The sequence below is a fragment of the Nesoenas mayeri genome (genome assembly GCF_963082525.1).
Source record: "Nesoenas mayeri genome assembly, chromosome: 3".
In the NCBI taxonomy this organism is placed as follows: domain Eukaryota; kingdom Metazoa; phylum Chordata; class Aves; order Columbiformes; family Columbidae; genus Nesoenas; species Nesoenas mayeri.
Genome location: NC_137544.1, coordinates 88609307 through 88631597, shown reverse-complemented (window position 1 = coordinate 88631597; position 22291 = coordinate 88609307). Strand labels below are relative to the sequence as shown.

At 40.1% G+C, this 22291-nt stretch overlaps 1 protein-coding gene across 1 annotated transcript in view; it reads right to left on the bottom strand.

Moving 5' to 3' along the window:
- GLP1R (glucagon like peptide 1 receptor) overlaps nucleotides 1-22291 on the bottom strand; it is a gene marked incomplete at both ends in the record, with an annotated part of 88342 nt that overhangs the window by 2818 nt on the left and 63233 nt on the right. The window contains 7 exons of the mRNA XM_080342037.1: nucleotides 1885-1926; nucleotides 2803-2941; nucleotides 6790-6878; nucleotides 7596-7665; nucleotides 11791-11851; nucleotides 19476-19635; nucleotides 21211-21364. Coding sequence (XP_080198163.1) covers nucleotides 1885-1926; nucleotides 2803-2941; nucleotides 6790-6878; nucleotides 7596-7665; nucleotides 11791-11851; nucleotides 19476-19635; nucleotides 21211-21364 — 715 coding nt within the window. The remainder of the gene's footprint in view (nucleotides 1-1884; nucleotides 1927-2802; nucleotides 2942-6789; nucleotides 6879-7595; nucleotides 7666-11790; nucleotides 11852-19475; nucleotides 19636-21210; nucleotides 21365-22291) is intronic.

The window sequence follows — 22291 nt, the reverse complement described above, 5'->3', positions numbered from 1 at the left end:
TTCAGAGAACATTAGTAACAACAGGCAATCTGATGAGACCCTGCCATTCACTTCAGAGCAATATCAGACAAAATCCAGAATCTTTCAGGTGAAATATGATTGAAATATGAACATTTTTTAACGTTCTTTCATGAGTAGATACTACAAAAGAGCATTAATGTAACTTACAGCTTGATTTCTACTTTTAATATGGCACCAGAACTTGCAACAAAAATGCATGCTGTATGGTTAAGGAAAAAGAAAAGGAGCTGCTGAGTGTCATAGACAAAAATAAAAATATAAACCATATAGCAAACAAGGACAGGCTTCAGACACATACAGTATATTGGAAGGAAAGCAGTTTGAAACTCAAAAATTTCTCATATCATTTAGGAAAGAAATAGAAAAGACTTGACCTAATAAAATTCTCTACATGTATTTATGGATGCTGATGACTGGGCTTTTAAGAAGAAGGGAGAAAAAGCTTTATAACAAGCAAAATAATTCAGACTGTCTGTCAGTCTTCTGTGAAGCTGAGCACATTGTGGTTAGTTTTTAGGAAATACATTACAAAGGCAAGAGAACTATAGCAACAAGAGATTTGGATGACCACTTAGAAACATACACAGGCTACTTCACAGTAAGTTACCTCAAATGAAACAAGCCTACCTGTTTCGGGGCTTGTAATTAAGTTTGGGCTATGATGTAACTTTGCCATTTTAACACATGGAGGAAATTATTGGGCATTACTTACAAAAGGCCTGGCTGCGGCTGCATGTATGTATGAGCAAAGGCCAAAGTGAATCAGAAGAAATACATGATGCACCAGCAGACAATGCTGCATTTCAGACTTGTAAAGCTGTACAAGGGATTTGAAATAAACATTCTCTAACTCATAATTCAGCAAAGCCTGCTATAACCCACCTAACTTTCGTAAGCAGAACAATTAACACATTCACCTAAACAAAATCTTACCCACAAGCTACAAAAGGGAACAGCCTCCTGCAGGGCTTAATTCAGGATGCCTGCTGCTTTTCTGTTGACCCCAGCCTGGCCACAATGACCCAAGTAGAACATTTTTCCATTGATTCCAATTCCTCAGTGAGGCCTCTCAATAGGTGATCTTGAATTACCATATCATGTTTAAAAGTAGATTTAGCATGAGTGTAAAACACATCGATATGCATCAAACTTAATAACGGGCTGCCACATTTGCTTCCCTTGCAAACGTGGCTGCTGAATGAATGAATAATAATAATCACTTGGAAGGTAATAGAGAAACAGAACAAAACTATTTACCCCAACAGGGCTGGGATTCAGAAGCCATAGAAGATGGTACTTGTGATCAATTAACTCAAAACTCTGGCTACATTTCTTCTGGGCCTGTGGGAGAGCTCACCATTCCATGAAGTTCAGTTTGAATGAGAGCGTGATGATGTCTTCAAGTAGCTGGGCCTCATGGAAACCAAACTAAACCAAACTGTACAGGCATTGAGCCAAGAGGACTCTCCAACCTCACCAGCAAGATGAGCTGAGCTGACTTCTCAGAATAAGGCAGGCTCTATTCCCACATTCACCAAAACAAGCAAATAAGAAGCAGTATGAGACAGATCAAGAAGAGCAGCTATAATTCTTAATAAAAGAAAAGCTTCAGTAGCGCAAACTATAAGACTGTGAGCAAGAGAACTTGCAAGATTTCACATCTATAAACAGTGGCCCTAAATTATACTGCCTGAATTCCTTCCAACAACATTTGTCTGAGGAGTTATTCTGTGTAGCTGTACAGAGGAGAGTCTGTAAAAAAAAGTCCTGAACAAGGACAATTTAGCAGTTCAAGACCATTTTCAATTTCCTTTTCCTATAGTGGCTGCTGATAAGGCAAATTGGAACAAGTGTCTCTCTTACCTCATTATTGATGAAACAGTAGAGAACTGCAACCATCAGCCCCTGAAATCAACAAAAACCAGAAGAGCAGTGAGCAGCGTAGAGCAGTTCCCCAGATTTGACAAATAAACTTGTAGAGGGCTAGAGGTTCCACACTGGCATGATGAGAGTAGAACAAGATGGAGACTATCTGTGGTCCCCAACAGTTCTGATGGCAGAGGAGAGCTTTGACCAAACTATGTCTCAAAACACATGATCTTAGGACAAAGGAGTTACTGTTTTCTTCAACCTATTATTTTTTTCTAAAGACTCCTTTCCCCTTGTTTTTCTTACATTGTTTCTAGTTATAAACACTTCACAAGTGAACAATTAAGTGATCTTAAATACAGCTCTGTGCTTGATAAATAGGGAATAAGTCTGTGAGCAGCAAAACTAGAATAATGATTCTCTTAGGAGATTCTTAAAATGGCCTTACCTAAGGGAACAGCTAAACAAAATCACAGTACACCTACATCCTCCTCATAAACAGTTACAGCTACAGTCAGCTACCCCTCACAGCACAGATTTTCCAAGGAGTATCAAAAACACTGGAGAAAATACAAAATTTGCTTTCCTCAATGTCAATATACAATTACAGGAAATTACGGCCAATTTCATTATTGCTTTGATGTGTCCCATAGGAAGTAGGTATTAACATGTGGATAGGAATTCCAGTTTATTGTGGTAAATTTAAGACATTGAAAATAAGAGCATGTGACACTAACATCTAAGTTGGCTATTAAAAATTAGTCCTCATACTTTCTCTTCCACTGTCATAATCCTGTAATCACCAGTGTTAAATACAAAGAACAGGGAACATGCAATGAATGAGTGAGAAAGCAGGTCCCCAAAGAGCAGTTAAAAAATATCTTATTGACATGGGCACAGTGTGAATGCTACCTGGAAAGAAGCAAAGGAGAGTTCAGTAAAAAGCTTCACAAAGCGCAGCATCCCTCTGGCATGCTCATCAGTAATAAAGGCAAAGATGACCTCATGGGTCCCCAGCAGCGGGATTAGAGTCAATGTAGACTTGGCCAGCCTAAGATCACAAAGAAAGAGAAAAAACAATGCTACTGAGTAGATCTATATTGAACCCAATGGTGACTGGAAGTCACCGTGTCTGCATTCTGCTTCTGACACATTGTCAACTTTGCTAAGACACTGCACCACTTTGTGTCGCAGGGTTCTCCTCCAGAGGCTGCACATAGGAAACAAATAATAATGCTAAAATTAAGCTTAGTAGGTTTCGACATGTTTTAACCGCCCCTGCCAGTCCACTGCAGACCCCTTATTGCTGTGAGCAAAGCTCTGTATTCAGCTGTTGGCTGCATTTCACCTGGAAAATCTTCCAAACTCAGAGGCAGGTCATATGCTTTCTTGTACCTGAGATGTCTTCTTGTGTATCTCTTTCCCCATCTGTAGGTGGGAAAGATGACCAAAACCTACCTTGTCAAAGCCCTGAAAAAAATAATCTATCAATGGCTGAAATATTTTTAAAATATCTTGGCAAAGGCAGGAGTACTTGCTATTCCTTCCCATCTCTGTGGTGTGTTAAATCTTCAAAACATTGTAACTAACCATAACTGCAAAACACTTTGTAAAAGCAGTTAAACTGTCTTCAAATGAGTGATGACTCCGTGATTTAAACACCACGTTCAAAGACTCAGCTAACAAAGGAAAAATGACAAACCAATCATAAATAAAACATTTTTCACCAGTAAGAGAGCAATGTTCAGGGATACAACCACAGGAAAACATTCATAAGAATGGTCCTTAACTCTCTCTTGATAGACATACATGCTAGCCACCCAATAGCATAATGAAAAATGCCTGGGCCTCACTTGAGAGTTTACCAGGCTACCCTGGGTCACAGAACCTGTCAACGTCTCACAATGATTTGTCTTGAGTCAATTCAGTAGATACAAAATCACTCGACTAGCAGGGCTGACAGTACGTAGTAGATCTTGTGTGCCCTAGAGCTGTTGGCTGCTATTCTGAATCAGGTAATCACTCAGGCTGGAAGGGACCTCTGCAAGTCTCTTGTCCAACTCTACTTCATAGCTTGTTACTCAGGGCTGTGTCCAGCCAAGTTTTGATTATCTTCAAGGTTCTCCACAGCCCCTCTGGGCCTCTCTTCCAGTGTCAGACCACTTTTACTGTGCTGGTTTTTTTTTTTCACGTTTGACATGGAATTGGAATTTCTCTTGCTATTACCTGTAACCTCTACCCCTTGTCCTTTCACTGTGCACCTTTCAAAAGACTCTAGCTCCATCTTCTGTATAACCACGATTGCGTAGCTGAAGACTGCAATTAAAGCCTTGCTTAATCTTCTGTTCTCCAGACTGAACCCAGTTTTTTGGGTTTTCTCCTTACATGTCTGGTCCAGCCCCAGAACTAGCTTGGTGCAAAACTGATCCAAGTACCAAGGGGTTAGAGGGACAGGATGCAAGCTCTTTCTTGTACTGGGGAGCCCCAGCCTGGACACCAAAAGCAGTCTCACAAGCACTGAATGGATGGGATCAGTCACCTCCCTCGACCTTCTGGCTATGCTCTTGCTAGTGCAGCCCAGCATGCAGTCAGCCTATGCTGTCACAAGGGCACACTGCTGAATCATGTTCAAACATTTGTCCTGCAGCATCTCTGGGTCTTCTGTGAAGTTCCTTTCAACCCAGTGAATCCCCATTCTGTACTGCTGCATGGGGTTATTACACACCAAGCACAAGGCTCCTGTCAGTTCAACCAACTAGCCTGTCAACATCCTTGGTACACAAGGACTGAGGGATGGTGAATCAAAGCAACTATCGAAATTATACAGTTTACACATACAGGTAAGCAGAAATGCAGATCTCTAGTGGATCTAGGCAGACTGTTGCATTGGGGATAGGGGGCTTGTTTAAAAGAGCAGCTTACCAGCAAGTCTTGTGATGGAGGCTCTGCTCCACCACCACCTGTCTGAGATAGAGGTAGAAGCAGGAGGCTGATGTTGCATTGGCTCTGGAGACACTGCCTGGGTAAAAAAAGTGAGTTGTGTAGCTGTACAGCAAATCTCTATTTTACTTAATGAATGCTAATTGTTCTAGATGGGAATCTTGGAGAGCTTTGCATTAAACAGGAAGCCATTCAAAATCCTATGAAAAGACTTCCTGGGTAATTAAGACCTTCCTAGAGAAAATCCTTTCCTTGGGCAAGTGGAGAAATTTCTGCACAACTCCAGCCCTCCCACAGAGAAAAGGGATTCACTGTCATGCTCATCACTGAGCTCTCTTTTCATCAACTGAACGGGCAACAGGAGAGAGGTGGAGGAAAGACTGGCTCCAGAGCAAAACTCTTTTCTCCCTTCCATACAGAAACTTATCTAAACTCGTGACTTTCTAGGGCACCTAGACCAGTCCTTGTTTAAAAGAACACATTCCAACATGGCAGTTCTGTCTTCCCTCAAAATCTTTTCCAGTGTTTTTAGGCAGAAAAAAAAAAAAAAAAAGGAAAAATTTTCTCATTCAGGAATCTCTAGCTCCCTGGTCTTATTACCATCAGAGGCACACCAATGAACTGAACCCTTTCGAGTAAAAGACTTCCCCAAAGATTCTGGCTGTAATGACCAACCTCTGGAAGGATCACCAAGACTACAGTCTTTACCAGTGAAGAAGGTTGTGTTGCTGGGTAAATTGTTTCCTGATAAAGCCTTTCTGTTTATACAGCAGATTTTTGAACATGAAACATGAAGAATTGAATGAAACTGCACCTCTGAGAAATGGCTCAGCTGTATCAAACCTTCCTCCTGCTTGCAGAAGTCATGAGGGCAAGGGCTTTCTCCCTTGACAGGGCAAATTTACTGTCAGATTTTTAAACATTTCAGGCTATCGGAGCTGGAAAATCCCTCCTTTCCAGCCCAGTAAATTTTACCCTGGCAAATAAAAGTCACATATATTCAAAACAACAGTAGGGATGCAAGAAAAGCCAACACCTCACTAAAAGAAATCTTTTTCTCTGCTTTGAGCTCTAAACACATATCAGAATTTCCAAAATTTCACATGAGGTAAATAAGGTAGGTAACATATAAGGCAACTCTATACTGATGAGAATAAACCAAAATACATGCTAGAAGCTTCTAGCTTAGAAGGTTGCAGCAGTGAAGTACCCAACTTCAAACCATCTAAGTCAGCCATCAGTAACAGTGTGGCTACCAGAGCATGTCAGCTCCACACTGTTTAATTCACCCTATGGCTAACTTATTTTTACATTATTTTTCATACTGAAATATAGATATATTCTCCAAGATGCAGAAATGAAAGATGTGACTGTGCATCTTAGCAAGGTGATTAAATAATGGGAATAATACACACGCGGACAGGGTGAAGCCTGCAGAATAAAAATTGAACACTTCTGTAACAAATCTGACATCTCTCGGAAACGTCATATGCATTCAAGATTGAAAGACTGTCTCAGTAATGACTGGCAAGAACAACAAGGAACAATACTCAAAATGAGCCCCATTCTTGATCTTCATTGAAGATAAAGCTTTTATTTCTATTGCTTATCATTATTTATGTCACATTATATGAGGTACTTGCATTTGCTGCAAGTACTTAATAAATATCTGCTTAACTAATATTCACCCAGTATTATGGAAGACTGTAAGGAAATGAACTAAAAATCAAGCTTTCTGTTTATCTATAACATAGGTATAACACTTGCCCTGGCTTCACCAAGAGGCTTCTCCAGGGACTGATGGTCCAAGCAGTCATACCAATGTGTGACACCACACATGTGCATCACTCAAGGCCTAAGATCTTTCACCACCTTTGTCAATCCACTGCTTTTCATGTCCGTACTTATCTGCTTCCATTTTGAGAGGCAGAGAAATTGTCAGACTGCTAAATTACATACCTGCATTTTATGTCAGTTTTGCACATCAAATTAGCCTGTAGTTTGGAGATGATGATGCATATAACTCTGATAAAGATCAGGAAATTTACCTGGAGAAATGAAAGATGGGTTTATATCATCATCAAGAAACACATCTGCAAAAGTGTTCAAAAGAGCTGTTTTGTGTAGTCATGTGTAGGTCCCTGTGCATCCTCCTACTTTGCAGCTGCAGAATTTGCCATGGAATTCAACTCCTTGCTAAGAAGTTGTGCTTTAAATACAACCTTTGTGACTGCACAAGTCACCTTTAAAAACACAGGCAGTTCACTAAATAAAGTAGGGGAGTTTACCTACATGCCTGAGGAGGGCGACACAGTCAAGGTGTGGGCCGTCGCATTTGCCTTGTCTGGAGGTCTGAGACTGCCACAATATTGTGGCTGCAGAACATGGCATTGCTTCACAGTGCCACACAATTTGTTGCTGTTCTGTAGCCTAATACCTAGAATATTATCTTCTGCCTCGCTGTACTACCTGCCACAGCTTTCCCCACACTGCGGAGTTAACAGGATTGCTGCAGCATGCTGTGTTGTTATCATGTTCTGCCACTGCAACATGGCAGCAGGCAAATTAAACAAACAAAACGCTACTCAGGAATTCCAGTGACAGAAACCAATTTGGTTTCACAAAATCACATTTCTGAATTAAAATGTCAATACCCTCAAAGCCTTTGGACATGGACAGCAGCGTATGCACATCTGCTCTTTGTACTATATTATGTCCTGTTCTCATCAAAATCTGCCAGCTCGCTGCACCTGCCACATACTCACCCCAATGGCGATGAGAATGGGCAGTCTGATGATCAGCCAGTAATTCATGTTGTAGTTTCTGCTCCAGCAACTAGACAGATGGCAAAAAGGAGGAGATGAGAAGAAAAAACTTTCAGTACATTACTAAAATCTCCCACTTTTTATTCTGTCACAGCAATGCAGATGGAAAACAATATTGAGGACTAGATACCAGGAAAGCACATCATGCTGACATGGAAACAGGTGCAGTTGCTTCTTAGAAACACTGAATGCTTCGTACTGTTGCAGCTAGCATAATTGAACCGGATACTACTTGCCTGCCTTTCTTGCCCACTAATGGCTAGCTCTCCTCCACAATTTGCTATGAATTACCATCAGTTAATTGTGAAGATTCAGTCCATTACAACCAAGGTCAAATTTGTCCTGTGGCTGAAAGGAGAAGGCGGGGAATCTGTCTGAGTCAGACCTTTCCTGCGTGGTTTCTATCCTACTCTTTCTGCAATACTTTTTATTGCTCTTCAGTCTCAAATGTCAGATCATCTTATTATTTAACTGTTTATTAGTTCTTTATCCCATTACCTATCATCACTTTCCTCATAACAATATTTAGATCTGTTATCTATTTTGCTTGTTCTTCTTTTCAAAAAAGCTCTACTAATTTCAGCCAAGAGAAAGCAAGGCAGCTAACTCCAGTTCCTTCAGTGTATATGTATAGGTTTCAGACCCCAAAGAAGTCTTAAAAGTTATAAGCAAGTAAAATCAAAGACAGGAGCAATAGTTCCACATGTTGTTGGCCAGATGAGCTTTCTGCCAAGCAAGTAATGCTGCAGACAATATAATACTTCATTCTCTCTGTAAGTCTTCTTTATCTTTTTAAATTCCTGTGTCCCTGAATAATATTGGAGAACAACTACAAGAAACACAACGCCTGAAAGCCACAGTTTGGGATCACTGGAACTTTACACTTGGAGGTTTGTACATCTAGTACTTTTAGGTGCCACCCCGGCCACAGCCAGCCACCTAAAACTGTATGATGGACTATGTGTATGCACAGCGGCCCAGGTGTTGGGGCAGTGTTCAGATGACACTTCATTTGTTGCTGCAGTGACAGCATTCCTAATATTCCTATGAAATAACTTTGTTAGCCTCCTACCATATTGCTCAGCATTACTCAAAAGCAACAGCCATCAGTAAAGCCAGCAGGCTGTGAAACAAACTATGAAACAGCACTACAGAAAATGTATGTTCCTTCACAAAACAAGTTCCTCCTCATCTCCAGATCTCACCTGACAAAATATATATATGCTCAGTTTTTCTTAGGTTTTCTTAACAGGTCTACGAAGCTCCAGCTTGAGTGATGTTGGCAGAGAGTAAAGTCACCCAGCCTTGTAATGGGACAGTCAGCTTGAGAGAAACCAGCGAGGGTGCAGCATGTGGTAGGGGTCCATGCTACAGCAATGCACCCACACGTGCTCAGGTAACACAGAGGAAAGTGAAACAGCTTGGCTGTGGCAAACCCATATTCCTTTGCTGGTATTGGGTCTAAGGATTTAATTTTACCTTTCAGTTCAATGCATAAAACAAGCACATTATCGCAACCAGCAGCTCCACAATGTACAATTCAATTGTATTTCAGATGCTGGAGAAAAAAGGCGTATGTATGGGGTGCAATCAGTGTACCTGAGTTGGAATCCGAGTAACAGAAGGACTTCTTGGTACGTGTGACTGGGAGCTGGCTTCATGCAGCCTTTAAAATTAATTTTACTTGAACCTTCAAGACCGGAGGGATAATAGGCATGGCTGGAAGTGGAGTTCTAATTGTCTGACTTGTGGCAGTGGAAGCAGGGGCAACTTTAAAATTTCCTGATAATGATAGAGGCTGAGAAATTATTCTTTATATTAACTCTGCTACATTTCTGTGTGTATTAATTTGCTTCCTGTGGCATAAAACAGTTTTAGCTGCTTTTAAATTTATACAAATATGTGCAATAAAAACGCTATTACAGCCCAATAAAAGTGTCAAAGTTATTAAAGTGTCCAGAAAATAAAACTGATAGATCTGTACATGATTTCTTGCCCATTTGTGCTTTCTGGGATTGCCACACTCATAAATACACCACCATCTATTGTGTTTGGGATCTATCCCTGCAGTTTGCTCAGTATCACTAAGAAGATACTGGGCAACTAATAGACTCAGAGCTGTGAATGAAGAATAGGTCCAGTGAAACAAATGCTACTGGGAAGTCTCTGCCTTTGCTTACCAATCTGGTATTCTTTTTGTAAAAAGGAAAACACTGAACTTTTACTAGGAAGAGGCACAGCTGAGCAGCTCCATTTTTATAAAATATTGTAGTCTGGCTGCCTTGCTCCCAAAATTAATTGCAGATAGTAACAATGATGTGTAAGTATCAGCTCTTTAGACATAGTCCAACAACTAAGAAGCACATCCTGCCTTTAATTTTATTTGTAATCTAGAAAAAGGGTTTTTTTGTTCAATAGCTCACTCTTAAAGACGGCAAGTGCTTTCTAAAGGGGTTTACACTTGCACATGTAAGGAAAGAATAAGTCAGTCTGCAAGTAAGTATTGCAGGCTTCAGTCCTTCATTCAAATGGCTGTCTTCACAGGACTGCCTCAAATTCCCAGCCCTGATCACATTTACTTCCAGTTATTCCTCATAGCCAGGGAAGTAGTTAAGTCACAAATGAAATTTACAGCTCACTGCACATCCCTGGTGACAGCGCTGTGGCAGTGTGAAAGATATCTCTGGCTGCTCCAGCAAATGCCTGCCCAAGGCACAGAAATCTTGCCTTTCAGAGAAGCTGCTGTACATGGTTATTTATTGCTGTATTTTACAAATATTTATACAAGATCTAGACAATTCAATAAGGTGCAAAATTGCCCCTTTTAAGGTCTGCTGAAGGCAGTGAGTGACAGTTTTCCGTAATAGAAAATATAAATCAGGTCTGAGCACCACATAATGTAAGAGGCTCAGCGTGAGCACTTTGCATACATTTTCTACATCAATGGGAAAATGTGCCCATGGAATGTCGCCTGTTCAGGGGCCGCATGTTCTATATACCTGTTCTAATAATTTCAACAAAACTTGCAATTCATCAGTATGGCCACAATCTTGCTACAAATATTATCGAGTCAACCTTTAAAAAGACAGTCAGAAAATCCTAGCATTACTTAAGCCAGAAGAAGCAGCTGTGACTCAACTGGTTCAGTATTATGAAGGACACTGGAAAAAACCCCTGTTTTTTAATACTCACAAACACCAGAAAAAAAGTCTGGGAATGGTTCTGACTACACTGAATTTTGGCCTTGCAGCATCTCTCCAAAAAGGATTGTGTTGTAGGGGGAGGAATTAAAAAAGGACCCTCTACAAAAGTGCTGTCTGGGCTGTCTAGAAACTAAGTAAGAGGAAGACCAAATAAATAGTACATTTAGAATAAAAAAGTAAATAGCATAAAGTTACTTAATTAATCACATATAATCCTATCTAAATATTTCTAGGCAGTCAGTGTAACCAAGAAGACGAAGTCACTTTCCTCTCCCTTTTGTTAAAAAACCCACAAAACAACAAACTATTATGCGATGCTGTTTAGTACCTAAAACATATATAAAGGCAATTTTCCAGACCAGGAACTATGGTAAAAATGGACAAAAATTATTTTGTGCTTTGCAGCAGTCTTGCATGTGGCATAGTTGACTTCAGCAAGACTAACACAAGCAGGCAGAAAATATGCCTTTATTTTAAGAAGGTCTGAATAACAGAAGCTTAAACAAGAACAGGCAATCACATCTCTGCTTCTAGGCATAAGCTAACCATTACAAATCACAGGCAGAATCGTGTGGGAGGTTTTTGCCTTCCTCTGAAGCATAACTGTAACAGCTACTGCCAAAGGCACAATATCAGGAGTGGTCTTGGTTGGGTATGATGACTTCTACTGTTGATACTGTAACTACAGAAAAACAAAACATACCTTTCCCTGACCTGCAAAAGGATAGATTCATTCAGACATGCAGAAAATTCTGACCAGAAAGAAACATATGCTCCTTTTTGAAATGTTATGCAAGACCTTTAGACAAAACAGAAGCAATTATATGAGGTTTCAGCACATTGCCAAAGCAAACCACGCCAAACAGAAAGCAAACGATGACCTGCCAGTGCACACATACAGCACAAATGAGAAAAATTAGAACTAAACCAACCCCTCATCTTCATAAAGGTACTTGACAGTTCCCCAGAGGATAACAAACAGCATTGGCACACCTGGGAAGAGAGGAGATAAGGTTGACACTGACATTAAGAGACAAGGAAAAGCAGAGAAAAGGACAAACCCCCCACATAATGATGAGCAACACAACCAACTGGTGGCAGGGTTGCAGCTCGTACCCAGCACAGATGGTTGTCAATGGTGAGAGACTGAACGTAACCTTCCAGTAACTAATAGATGTAACTCATTTTGCCTGGGCCCCCACCTTGCTCCTAAGAGGCATGAGAAATGAACCACGGGACACCATCGTCCCCATACTCAGCATATACCGCCTTTCTCGTGGGAAGTTTCACAGAGTGGCCAAGGCAATGAAGCTCTGCTGGCCTCTGAATTCAGACTAAAGAGGAAGAGGAGTGCAATACTCTCTGACCTGAACCTTCACATCCACATTTCTGCCTGTGGGTCAGCTACACTGTATTCAGGTAGCATCAAGCTCAGGCTGTCTATAGGTGTCAGGGCTGGAGCACACTCAGCCCCACATACCCTGATGGCAAAGGGGAGCGTGGGCACACAACTCAAAGCAAGTGTGCTCAAGCCTCCCCTACAGAGAAATCCCAAGTTTGGGCTGTGGTACTGGCAAGGACTTGAAAGGCTGCAGCAAAGACAGCAGATGCATCTGGTCTTGAGAAAAGTCTTAGTCCTGCGCTTACCTGACAGTGCATGTGCTATGGTTGGTCAGTTCATCTGGGGTGTAAAGGGAAGAGAGAAAAGCCAAATAAGCTGGCAGTCGCTACTTGTTTACAATGCCAAAGGCTCTCAAATTAATTTCTTTTATTTATTAAATGCCTAGGTCTTAAGAAAATAATTTTAAAGTGCATCTACCAACCAATGCTCAGTACAGGCAATGCCAAAAAAGCCCATGAGAAAGGAGAGCAAGTTGAGACTCAGCAAGCAGAATGAGGAATTTCTGCCTAAGGATGGATCACGATTATCTGTAATTCCTCTGTGTAACAACTTGGACAGTGTCTGATGCTGTACGTACATTGAAGGGCAACATTTAATGTGCTTTGTTATTACATTCTTAAGAACCAATATGGTAAGGGACCATAAGAACATCGGTGTGCAGGATAAGCATTGCACGGGGCAAATACACAGTTCCTGCCAGCAGAAGCCACAGGGAAATCAGTGATCTGTTGTGTCTGAAAATATACAAGCAGTACATCTGTAGTGCATGTTATCAGCAAAATCCTTCTCTCTGTTGCACTGTTTTCTTTCTCTACTATCAGAACAGCTAAATACTGCAGATATGGAAAACCAATTATTCTCCTCAATATATATTTTTTTTTAAGAGAATAAAGAGCAGCAAGAAAAAAATACCAACAATTAAAGTAATAGCAAAGATAATAAATTGAGTAGAGATTACTGGGGCAAGTGGTTGAACACATTTCATAAATGTGTCTGATACTGAGAGCACACAATATTTTATGAGTAAAGTTATCAAGCCCTTCATGCTGCTTCGATAGTAGCATAAGAGATTAAGAACAGGCTCATTGCAAACCCCTGCCAATCACAAATGAGACTTTGATTCATATAAACTAATTACAATTTTAATTATTCCTTTATTGACTTTGCTGAGCATCAAGACATCTTAATGTGAAACTTACACGGTAAGATGTGAACACCAAGATTATAAAGGCTGTATGTAAGTGGAGGGAACTGATATATCGAGTGGTAACATGACATGCTATGCAGATATTACACAAATGATTAGAGAGCACGTACAAGGCGAGTTCAACATCCTCTGCCCACTCCCACTTGTGATGCAGGCCCGTGGTGCCTTGGTTTTGCAACATCTGTATTATAGTCCATGGTAGCAATCCACATTCTAATCTGAGAAACCAAGACTTAACAGTGAAATTCACATCTGACATTTGCCAAATTCACATGCTATCTGACACTTAGCAAATACACAAAGTTTTGATCTAAGAAATGGGTGGCTTTGAAAATTGTTGGAGGCACACTCTGCCATGTTATTTCTTGCAGGTTAATAACTGACTAAAAATCTTTGAACATGACATGGTGATTATAAAATCTGTCAAGTGGACTAGGAAATAAGCATGCCAACAGCTCAGCTAATAAAGTTCAACTTCAAATTACAGAGGACAGGGCACCTGAATTATAGGCTGCAAAACCAGTATATATCATGGATGATAAGAAAGTAATGAAACCGCCAAATCGACATCTTAACACCCCACTGCATAAATAAACAGCCAGACCTACTTATTTTCACTGTAGCTTACATATTCTACACCTGGCCAGGTGTCTGCATAGTAAGAAAAAAAAAATCCCACACATTGGAAAAACAGGCATTATCCAGAATATAACAGGATGGGGTGGGCTAGAGAAGAAAGCTGTGAGAAATTATGCACTGGAACCACCGTTTCATTGGCATTTTCACAATGCCACACTGTCCCTAATGAGCAGAGAGGAGAGCAATTCCTACTGCTGCTAATGGAAGCTAACACGTCCTGGTAACACCATGTAGAAATCTGTCCCTCCATTAAATGGACCTGAGATACTTTGGTAACAGACAAGCTGAAACTTGTTCTGGAGTCCACTAAGTAGCAGTTCCCATGAAAGGTGTCACCAGGTGGTGCTATTCCATATCATCGTCATTCTCTTGCCTCAATATGCATTTTCATTCTTATGGACACATGCTATTTCTAGCTTTACATTGTACATAAAGGCAATTTCAGGGGAGAAAGGTGTATGAGGAGCAAGAGAGGCTCCCCTCAACCTCACATGCTGGTTAGAGATTCTTCCTGAAGTAAATTGGTCTCTGTAGGAGAGAGCTCACATTTCAGATGTAACCTGACATCACTGGTTTCCACGTGGTGAGAAGTTCAACCTCCAAAACAATCAGGCACACAAACCAGAAGGACACTGCTGCTGTCAGAACTCTGATCCTCCCCCTTTATCTAGGGAACCATCCAGGATGGTCTGACTTGATCAGCTGCTTGATGTATGAATGCAAGAAGTGTGTGATGAGGAACTGGAAGAAGTGCTAAATAAACATGACTAGATGTAGAAAGAATAAGACCATTGAAGGTGTGAGAAGAAAAGATGAATATTTTTCTTTCTAATAAACAGAAAAGCATGAAAGAGATAAATCCAGAAGACAAAGTGTCAAGAGAATTAAGAGAAACTGCTGACAGATGCATTTATTACCAGGATCGGTCTGGACACAAAGCCAATTTTCACACCTTTGTCTGAAATACAGTTTACATTTCAAAACACACAAGAAACAGTGCAAGGAATGTATCCTGCTGCTACATTGAGATCACACTGGGCTTCAGAAGGGAGGTTTCTTACTGGCTTTGTTCCAGACAGATCCTCCTGCAATCAGGATGGAGATTTTTGACACACTAGCCAGGCTTCCTGCTTTAATAGCTTCATTCCCTCAAAGTAGTCTTCCTTAGAGAAAATTTGGATTGCCAAGAGCTGGAAGGAGGGGAATTATTTGTTTTTATGGCAGTTTCCCTGCTGCAAGTGCAGCTGGGTATAAAATTGCCATAGAAGCTCAGAGAATGTTTAGAGTTTTATTAACATTTTCTTCTTAGCCTTTAGTGCTGAAAATTATCTCCTCCTATCATTCTTCCCACCTGGATGTCACACACAGTCACTGTGGATGTCGCTATTGTTTTCCCATTCCTACCTCCCACCCCTTTCTGAATGTGAACAGGTCCTTTTTCCACTAAATGCTGCTGAAAGATGCATACAGCAGCGTTACAGTATAAAGTGCTCTTCTCCAGAGACTACTTTGTACAGCACTGACACAGCTGCTTGAAGTGAATGTCAGGCTCAGCGACTCTTCACTTGGACATGAACAGTGAGCTGCTGTCCTGGACACCCTGATTAAAGGCAGTCTGCACTTCCCAAGAAACAAACAAATCAAAGGAGTCATCTTCTTGACCTCCGTAGTTACCTTGTTTTCCTTCCCCCCTTCTTCTGGAAATGTTTTGTTCTCTCTAGGTGAAATCCATGGGCAAGGAATTTCCCTTACACCAGAGGAAGGAAACACTGGGTACCAGCAATGTACATCAACAGCTTTTTTTTCCTACAAGCGATAATGACTATCTGAATCAACATCCTGTTTAGCTGCTGTTGTGCTGACCTCCAGACTGAAGGGAACAAAAGGAAACAACTCATCTACCTGCTCTGCCATTCATCTATTAAGAGTTTTGTTTGTCGATGTTGTTAGTGTTTCTGCCTTCTTTTTTTCCCCATCAGCTTTGAAAACGGCATAAACTACTGTTTTTGCAGGAAGATATGTGGAACTCAGGGTTCACACAAATGTATGGAAGTCTGCTTTTACAGAGAAAAAGATGACATAAGTAAGACGTTTTCCACATTGAATGAAACAGTAAAAATTTAACATTGCTATCTCAAGGCCTCGTATGGTGTGAAATCTCAGCAATCAAGTGGCCATTACAGAAAATTACCTCACAAGTCATCAGGAAGGTTTATAGAATTCTATCAATATACAAGATGTCAATATAAATGACTCCCACTCTGTAAAACTACATTAGTTTCATCAAGTCTATCAAGATTTTATAACACTCCTAGTTTTTGCAAAGTACAATTACATGAGATTAAACAGATTCTTCCTTTCATAAAACACTTCAACAGCAAAGAATAGTTACCATCTAATAACATTAAGAACTGACCTGAAATTATCATATAGCAAAAATATATTTTGGAAATATTTATTAATTTTTCTTTACGCTCCCCACTGTCTAGCTGTGCCAAGGAAGACACAGGCTAAGTATGGATCTTTTATATGTTTATATTTGGAAAGTATTTTTAATTGCAATGAAATTACCATGTTAGACATAAAATGGGAGAAGTACTTTTTTATTTACACAGTTATGTGGATTTTTTTCCTCAGTTATTAAAAAAATAGCACTATTTAATGTAACAGTTTTAAAGCTTAGGTATTGAGACATGTCTACCTATCTGAAAGCTGGCCCTTCGAGTACTGTTTTGCTTGGTATTACCTTAGGAAAGTATTTGCTCTAGTTTCTTTTTTTTCTGAGACTTATTTTTCCTCGAAATAAGTACAACAGGGCAAACACCATGACCAAGAGCATGTGCAAACACTCAGATAAACAAAAACCTTGAGGAGAATAAACAGTTTTATTCATGTGTACATTTGAGAGAAGTGCAAGTGCAAACATACGTGATCACAGGGGAGACTGCAGAAGCTGTTCAGACAGCAAAAACAATACCATATGGTCTGTGAGTGATGACAAAGTTCAGTTACAACTAGAAGAAAGAGCAACATGAAATTACTCACACCCACTAAGTTTGTGAACAATACACACACGAAATTTTAAAACAAATATTCATCAAACGATGAGTAATGAATGGGTTAAAAAAATTATCCTGTAAGAGGGCAATTTATTAACATAACAAAAGATCAGGGTATCAAATGAGCTCTGCAATCAAATAGATCTTTATTTTTTGATCCAGCTTTATTTTTACAGTTGATAACCTATTTCAAAGAGCAAGACTCTCAGTGCAAATAGGAACATACTGTCTCTCTGAAGCCTCGGCATTACGCAGAGGCTATCATGCTGCTCAAAACCCGCTAATCCTCTGAGCATTGTATACAGCAGAAAGGTACCTGGTGAGGGACCTGAGCATCTAAAAAAATTGAATCAACAGCAAGAAAGAGTGGAAAAAAATCTTAATCTCTCTCTGCTTTTTAGAGACAAAACTGTTACTGTTGTGAGTAATCTGGAAGTACTGAAATAGCAGATGCTTCTGGATTTGAAGATGGAGAATCGTTGGCAAGGTTTGCACATGCAGCCATGGATGGGACAGCAAGAAAATGTACAGATGAGAACTGAAGGGCACGGGTAGAGCTTTTCTAGGAAGCTTCGATGAAACCGATATAACAAGTGCCAAGTGCTGGCATTACCACTCACATCTACAAACTCATGCAAAAATTCAATATACAGTGGCAGAACTTTAATTGTAAATGAAGAACAAAAACAAAATAGTGTCTTCTGTTTCTGCCTTCTGCATTTGCAAGAGACAAACTCTAACTAGAAGTGATTCAGATCAAACCATCCTATCCCTTACTTATAAAACAACACAATACGCTGAGGATTCAGCTAGATATAATTTTGCTTTAATTTCTTTTCCATTTCTTCTCATCACCTCAGTCAGTGCTTCAGGATAGCTCCCCCATCTTTTTTTTTTTTTTTAAATTGAGGATATGGAAATTCATAAAATATTATTAAAACACACACAGTTCAAATTTATACAAGATTCTGTTGCTTTTGCTGCATGTCCTATATAAAATGATAATGGAAGATATGGAACTTTGTAACTAAAACTCTCCACCAGGACTGCTATTGCTTGCATTTGTTTATTCCCATCAATGTACTGGACACCCTTTGTTCCACATATGTCACTATTCAGTAGAACTGGGTAATTCACAGCAAGCCATACATATGCATTTTGCCAGAAAACTAATTTGTTAGAATATTCACAGTTGTAAAAACCATAGAGAGGGACAGTCAAAGCAATTTAAATGTTCAAACTAGTATCTGTGAAAGCACTTCTAGTATTTACTTGGATTTACTTTCAGCTTTCCAAAAGTCACTCAATTTCCACCAGAAGAGGAGCGGGGAGAAGAGGAAGTGAGAGAACACAATAAAAGCACACAGGAGATCATCCCAAAAACAGGATTAATCCTGAACAGTAATATATTTTCAGGGTAATTGGAGAGTGAAGGAATTGAAGCTTTAGCATTTCTGCAGAAGGTGAGTGGATCAAGGAACTGATTTCAAGGCATCACAGTCCTTAGTCTCAAGCAGACACATGCCCATGGCATGGGCACCCCGACCACTCATTTGCCTGACAATCATTACTTGACCTGCTCTACGCACATAACCAACCTGACAATTTCCTGCCAGCAGCCTCTTGTTCAGCAGCCCCTCTGCATCCCCCAAACTCATGCTGCCACTATTTCTCTACTGTTATCATAAAATCATTTTGGTTGGAAAAGACCTTTAAGATCATCGAGTCCAACCATTAACCTAGCACTGTCAAGTCCACCTCTAAACTGTGTCCCTAAGTACCTCATCTATGCATCTTTTAAACACTTCCAGGGACTGTGATTCAACCACTTTGCTGGGCAGCCTGTTCCAATGCCTGACAACACTTGACCATACACCAGGTATCATTGCTATTTTGCACCACTAGTAGTTAACACATCTTTGAATGTAATGGGAAACTTTCAGGAGATGAAGCAGAACAGTCCAGGAAAGTCCACGCTCACCTGGAATCACCCACATGTCTTTTATAGCGGGAAGCTGTTGTTTTTTCAGGGAAAGTACCACATGCCTGCCACTGGTTTAGGGAGTTCCTGCAGTGCCACACAGACCCTCTGCTATGAAAGAACAGCAGCATCCATGCTGCAAGCACGCAGGAGCTGTGCTGGCCCAGCACCCTCCAGCTCAAACAAGATAAGGGGTCAGGAACAAAAAGGGAATGGAGAGTGCAGGACTTGAACGGGGCAGCACTACAACAGGCACACACTATTTTTTCCTATTATTCCATTTGCTAGTGCATGCAGCCATAGGCAGACATATGGAAAGATTAACTTACCCCAGCCAATGCAGAGATAGAGCCGAAAAATTCTCTGCTCAGAAAAGACTGAAAGTACCAGCAGTGTGTACAGGTACATGCCTTCCACCAGCAACCAATAGTAGTTTGCAGCCACACAATACTGCATCATCACAAAGACCAAGCGGCAGCTGAGTGATTCCTGCAACGGGAAAAAAAGCACAGCCCAAATTAATGCAACGGAAGTTCAGAAAAAGAAGATACTAACCCAAAAGAGTGGTTCTCGCTCCTACTCACTCCTGAAAACAACGCTTGCTAAATTAATCACATTTGAGTACTGAAATGACAGAAGCCAGTAATAGGTGTTGTACACAGCAGATAGATACTTTCAACATTCCTCTTATAAAAAAATATAAATTACATGTTCGGCATTTTCTCTCAATAAGCAATGGGTTATAATTTTAAAAGCACAACACAAAGATGAAAAGAGCAAATGAAAGGTACTGCACCAACTGCAGTCAGTGAATCTTTTCGTTTCCCTCAGTACTCTATTCTGCAGCTAAGAATTTCTCTATTAAACAGCCAATAGTGGATGTCGTAATGCTGACTATCTTCCAAAGCAAAAGAGTTTTGATAGAGCAATAATATTGCCCAGCGCATCACATTTAAGTGCAAAATCTCTCTTGGCTGGTAAATTACAGATGTGGCCAGCAAGGTTTTAGATAAGTATGAAACGTGATTACCTAATTAATATATCCAGCAGATCTAATGAAACCACTATTCAATAAACCATGTGTGAAAGCATAAAGCCTAGTGTTTTTTAGAAGGAGGGAATGAGTGACAATCAAATGCCAACATTTCCAAACCACTTAAGATGAGTATTTCAATGTTATTTTCTGCCAATTGATACATCGCAAATGAGAAGAAATCAACCATCCTTTGAGACTCACTACGCGGTATTAGTGCTTAAGCCTCCGGCAGTGCCCTTCCTTTTCTGACACTTGAGTATGCACCAGAAGACACATCCCTTGCAACCCCAATGCTGTATTGTGGCAGGAAATGTTGTACCTGTGTTCAAGAATTACAAGAGCTATACAAATAATGAAAATCTCTTTTTGAAGATTCAAGTACATTTTGTATTCCAAATCTGAAGGGGGAAAGTCATGCTTTCATCATATTCACAAGAGAGTCGTATATCCTCTCCCTTTGATTAGAAGTATTTAATTAGCCTGTTCCTCCAAAGCTTTTCTAAATGCTTTCAAATTTACATTTTAATCAGACGCTTCCCTTTTTTCTGTCATTAACAGATTATAAAGATCTCCAAGAACAACCAACTAATATGATCATTATACAAGATGCAGTTCTATCACAAAAGGTGCTGGCTTAGGGAAATGAATGCTATCTTGTCATTGCTAGCAGAAATGAACCTGCAGCATGGGAAGAAGATATGGGCATTTTTGTGAATATACATATACAGATATATATATATAATCCACCTCTTTGTGTTTCCTCTGTCTAGTGGGGGCAAACTTCCCACAGGCACAGAAACATGCCACAGCATCAGCTACTTACCTATATCACTCCCAGGGTGGCACAACTAGAACTGTTGTGCCAAGAACTAGAACCATTGTGCTACAAGTTTCAGAGAAACTCTGTGGCCTGAATAACAGCATTTTGTACAACCCTCGTTGTACAACATTAAATTACCTGTTGTCATGTAGACACACCACAGTGATGTCTCCAATATCCTGAGAGCCACCACAGTGTCTGCCCCTACCTGAAAGGAGATAAGTCCTTCCCACTGGTGCTCTTGTGTGGCTGTGCTGTACATCCACTTCACCACTGAGTCTTTAATGAAGACGGATATAGCCCGGAGGATAAAAGAGGTGAAGAGGTTCAGGTGAATATAATTCCTTGTGCAATGCAGATGTCTGTAAAAAAGAAGAACCACAGTCATGATCCACTTACCTACATAAAAGATGAAACATCACAGATAGGACTGATGGAGGGAACAATGAGCCCTGTTGGAAATCAGGAGGTACCAGAGGAAATCCCGTAACTTGAGAAGAGCTGTAGGGATTTCAAACCATCTTTAGGAAGAAATCGCTATCAAGGAAGAGATATTCAAAACTTCGGCCCTAAGTGTGAATGTTTAGGGGAAGGAAAGAGATCAGTGAGTAAAGAAAAAATATTTTTAAAGTGTAAGAAGTGTAAAAATAAAGGCGTTTTCAGAAGACACATCTGAAAGGACAAAAAAAAAAGTAAAGTTTCACATAATGCTAAATCTAACCTCTTTGAATTTACTCCAAAGTCACTGGACAGGTTTACCTTGGCAAGGCTCCTGGCTGTGCTCAAACCCACAATGAAAAAACTTCTACTTGTAAATTACCACTTCGACAACAAAAAGAAAAACCTGTATTCAAATTGCCTCCTTAGGGAACTGTAAATACTTCCTCTAGCACTAAAGGGAACAGAATTTTCACCTCTGCATTCAGAATTGAAACAAACAAAAAAAAGAAAAATTAAACAAAAAACAAAGCAAAAAAATCTTGAATTTGAGCAGCTGGCTGCAATGACAATGAAATTGATACTTGTCAAGAAGAGGAATAGCAAAAGAAACTCCAGTCATGTAAATGGCATGCAGCTGCAGAATCCTGCCAATGTTTTACCAGCTTCATCAACAAATATCTTTCTTCCAGCACTGCAAGGATAGACACTTTGCTTCAAAGGAAGTAACACTAGGTATAATAATTTTTTTTATGCTAAAAGATACAGGTAACATATGATAAAAAGCAGTTGTTTCTTCAAGAGTTTCACTGAACTTATGCTTTATATGTCTATTTTTACTGCTCTATACA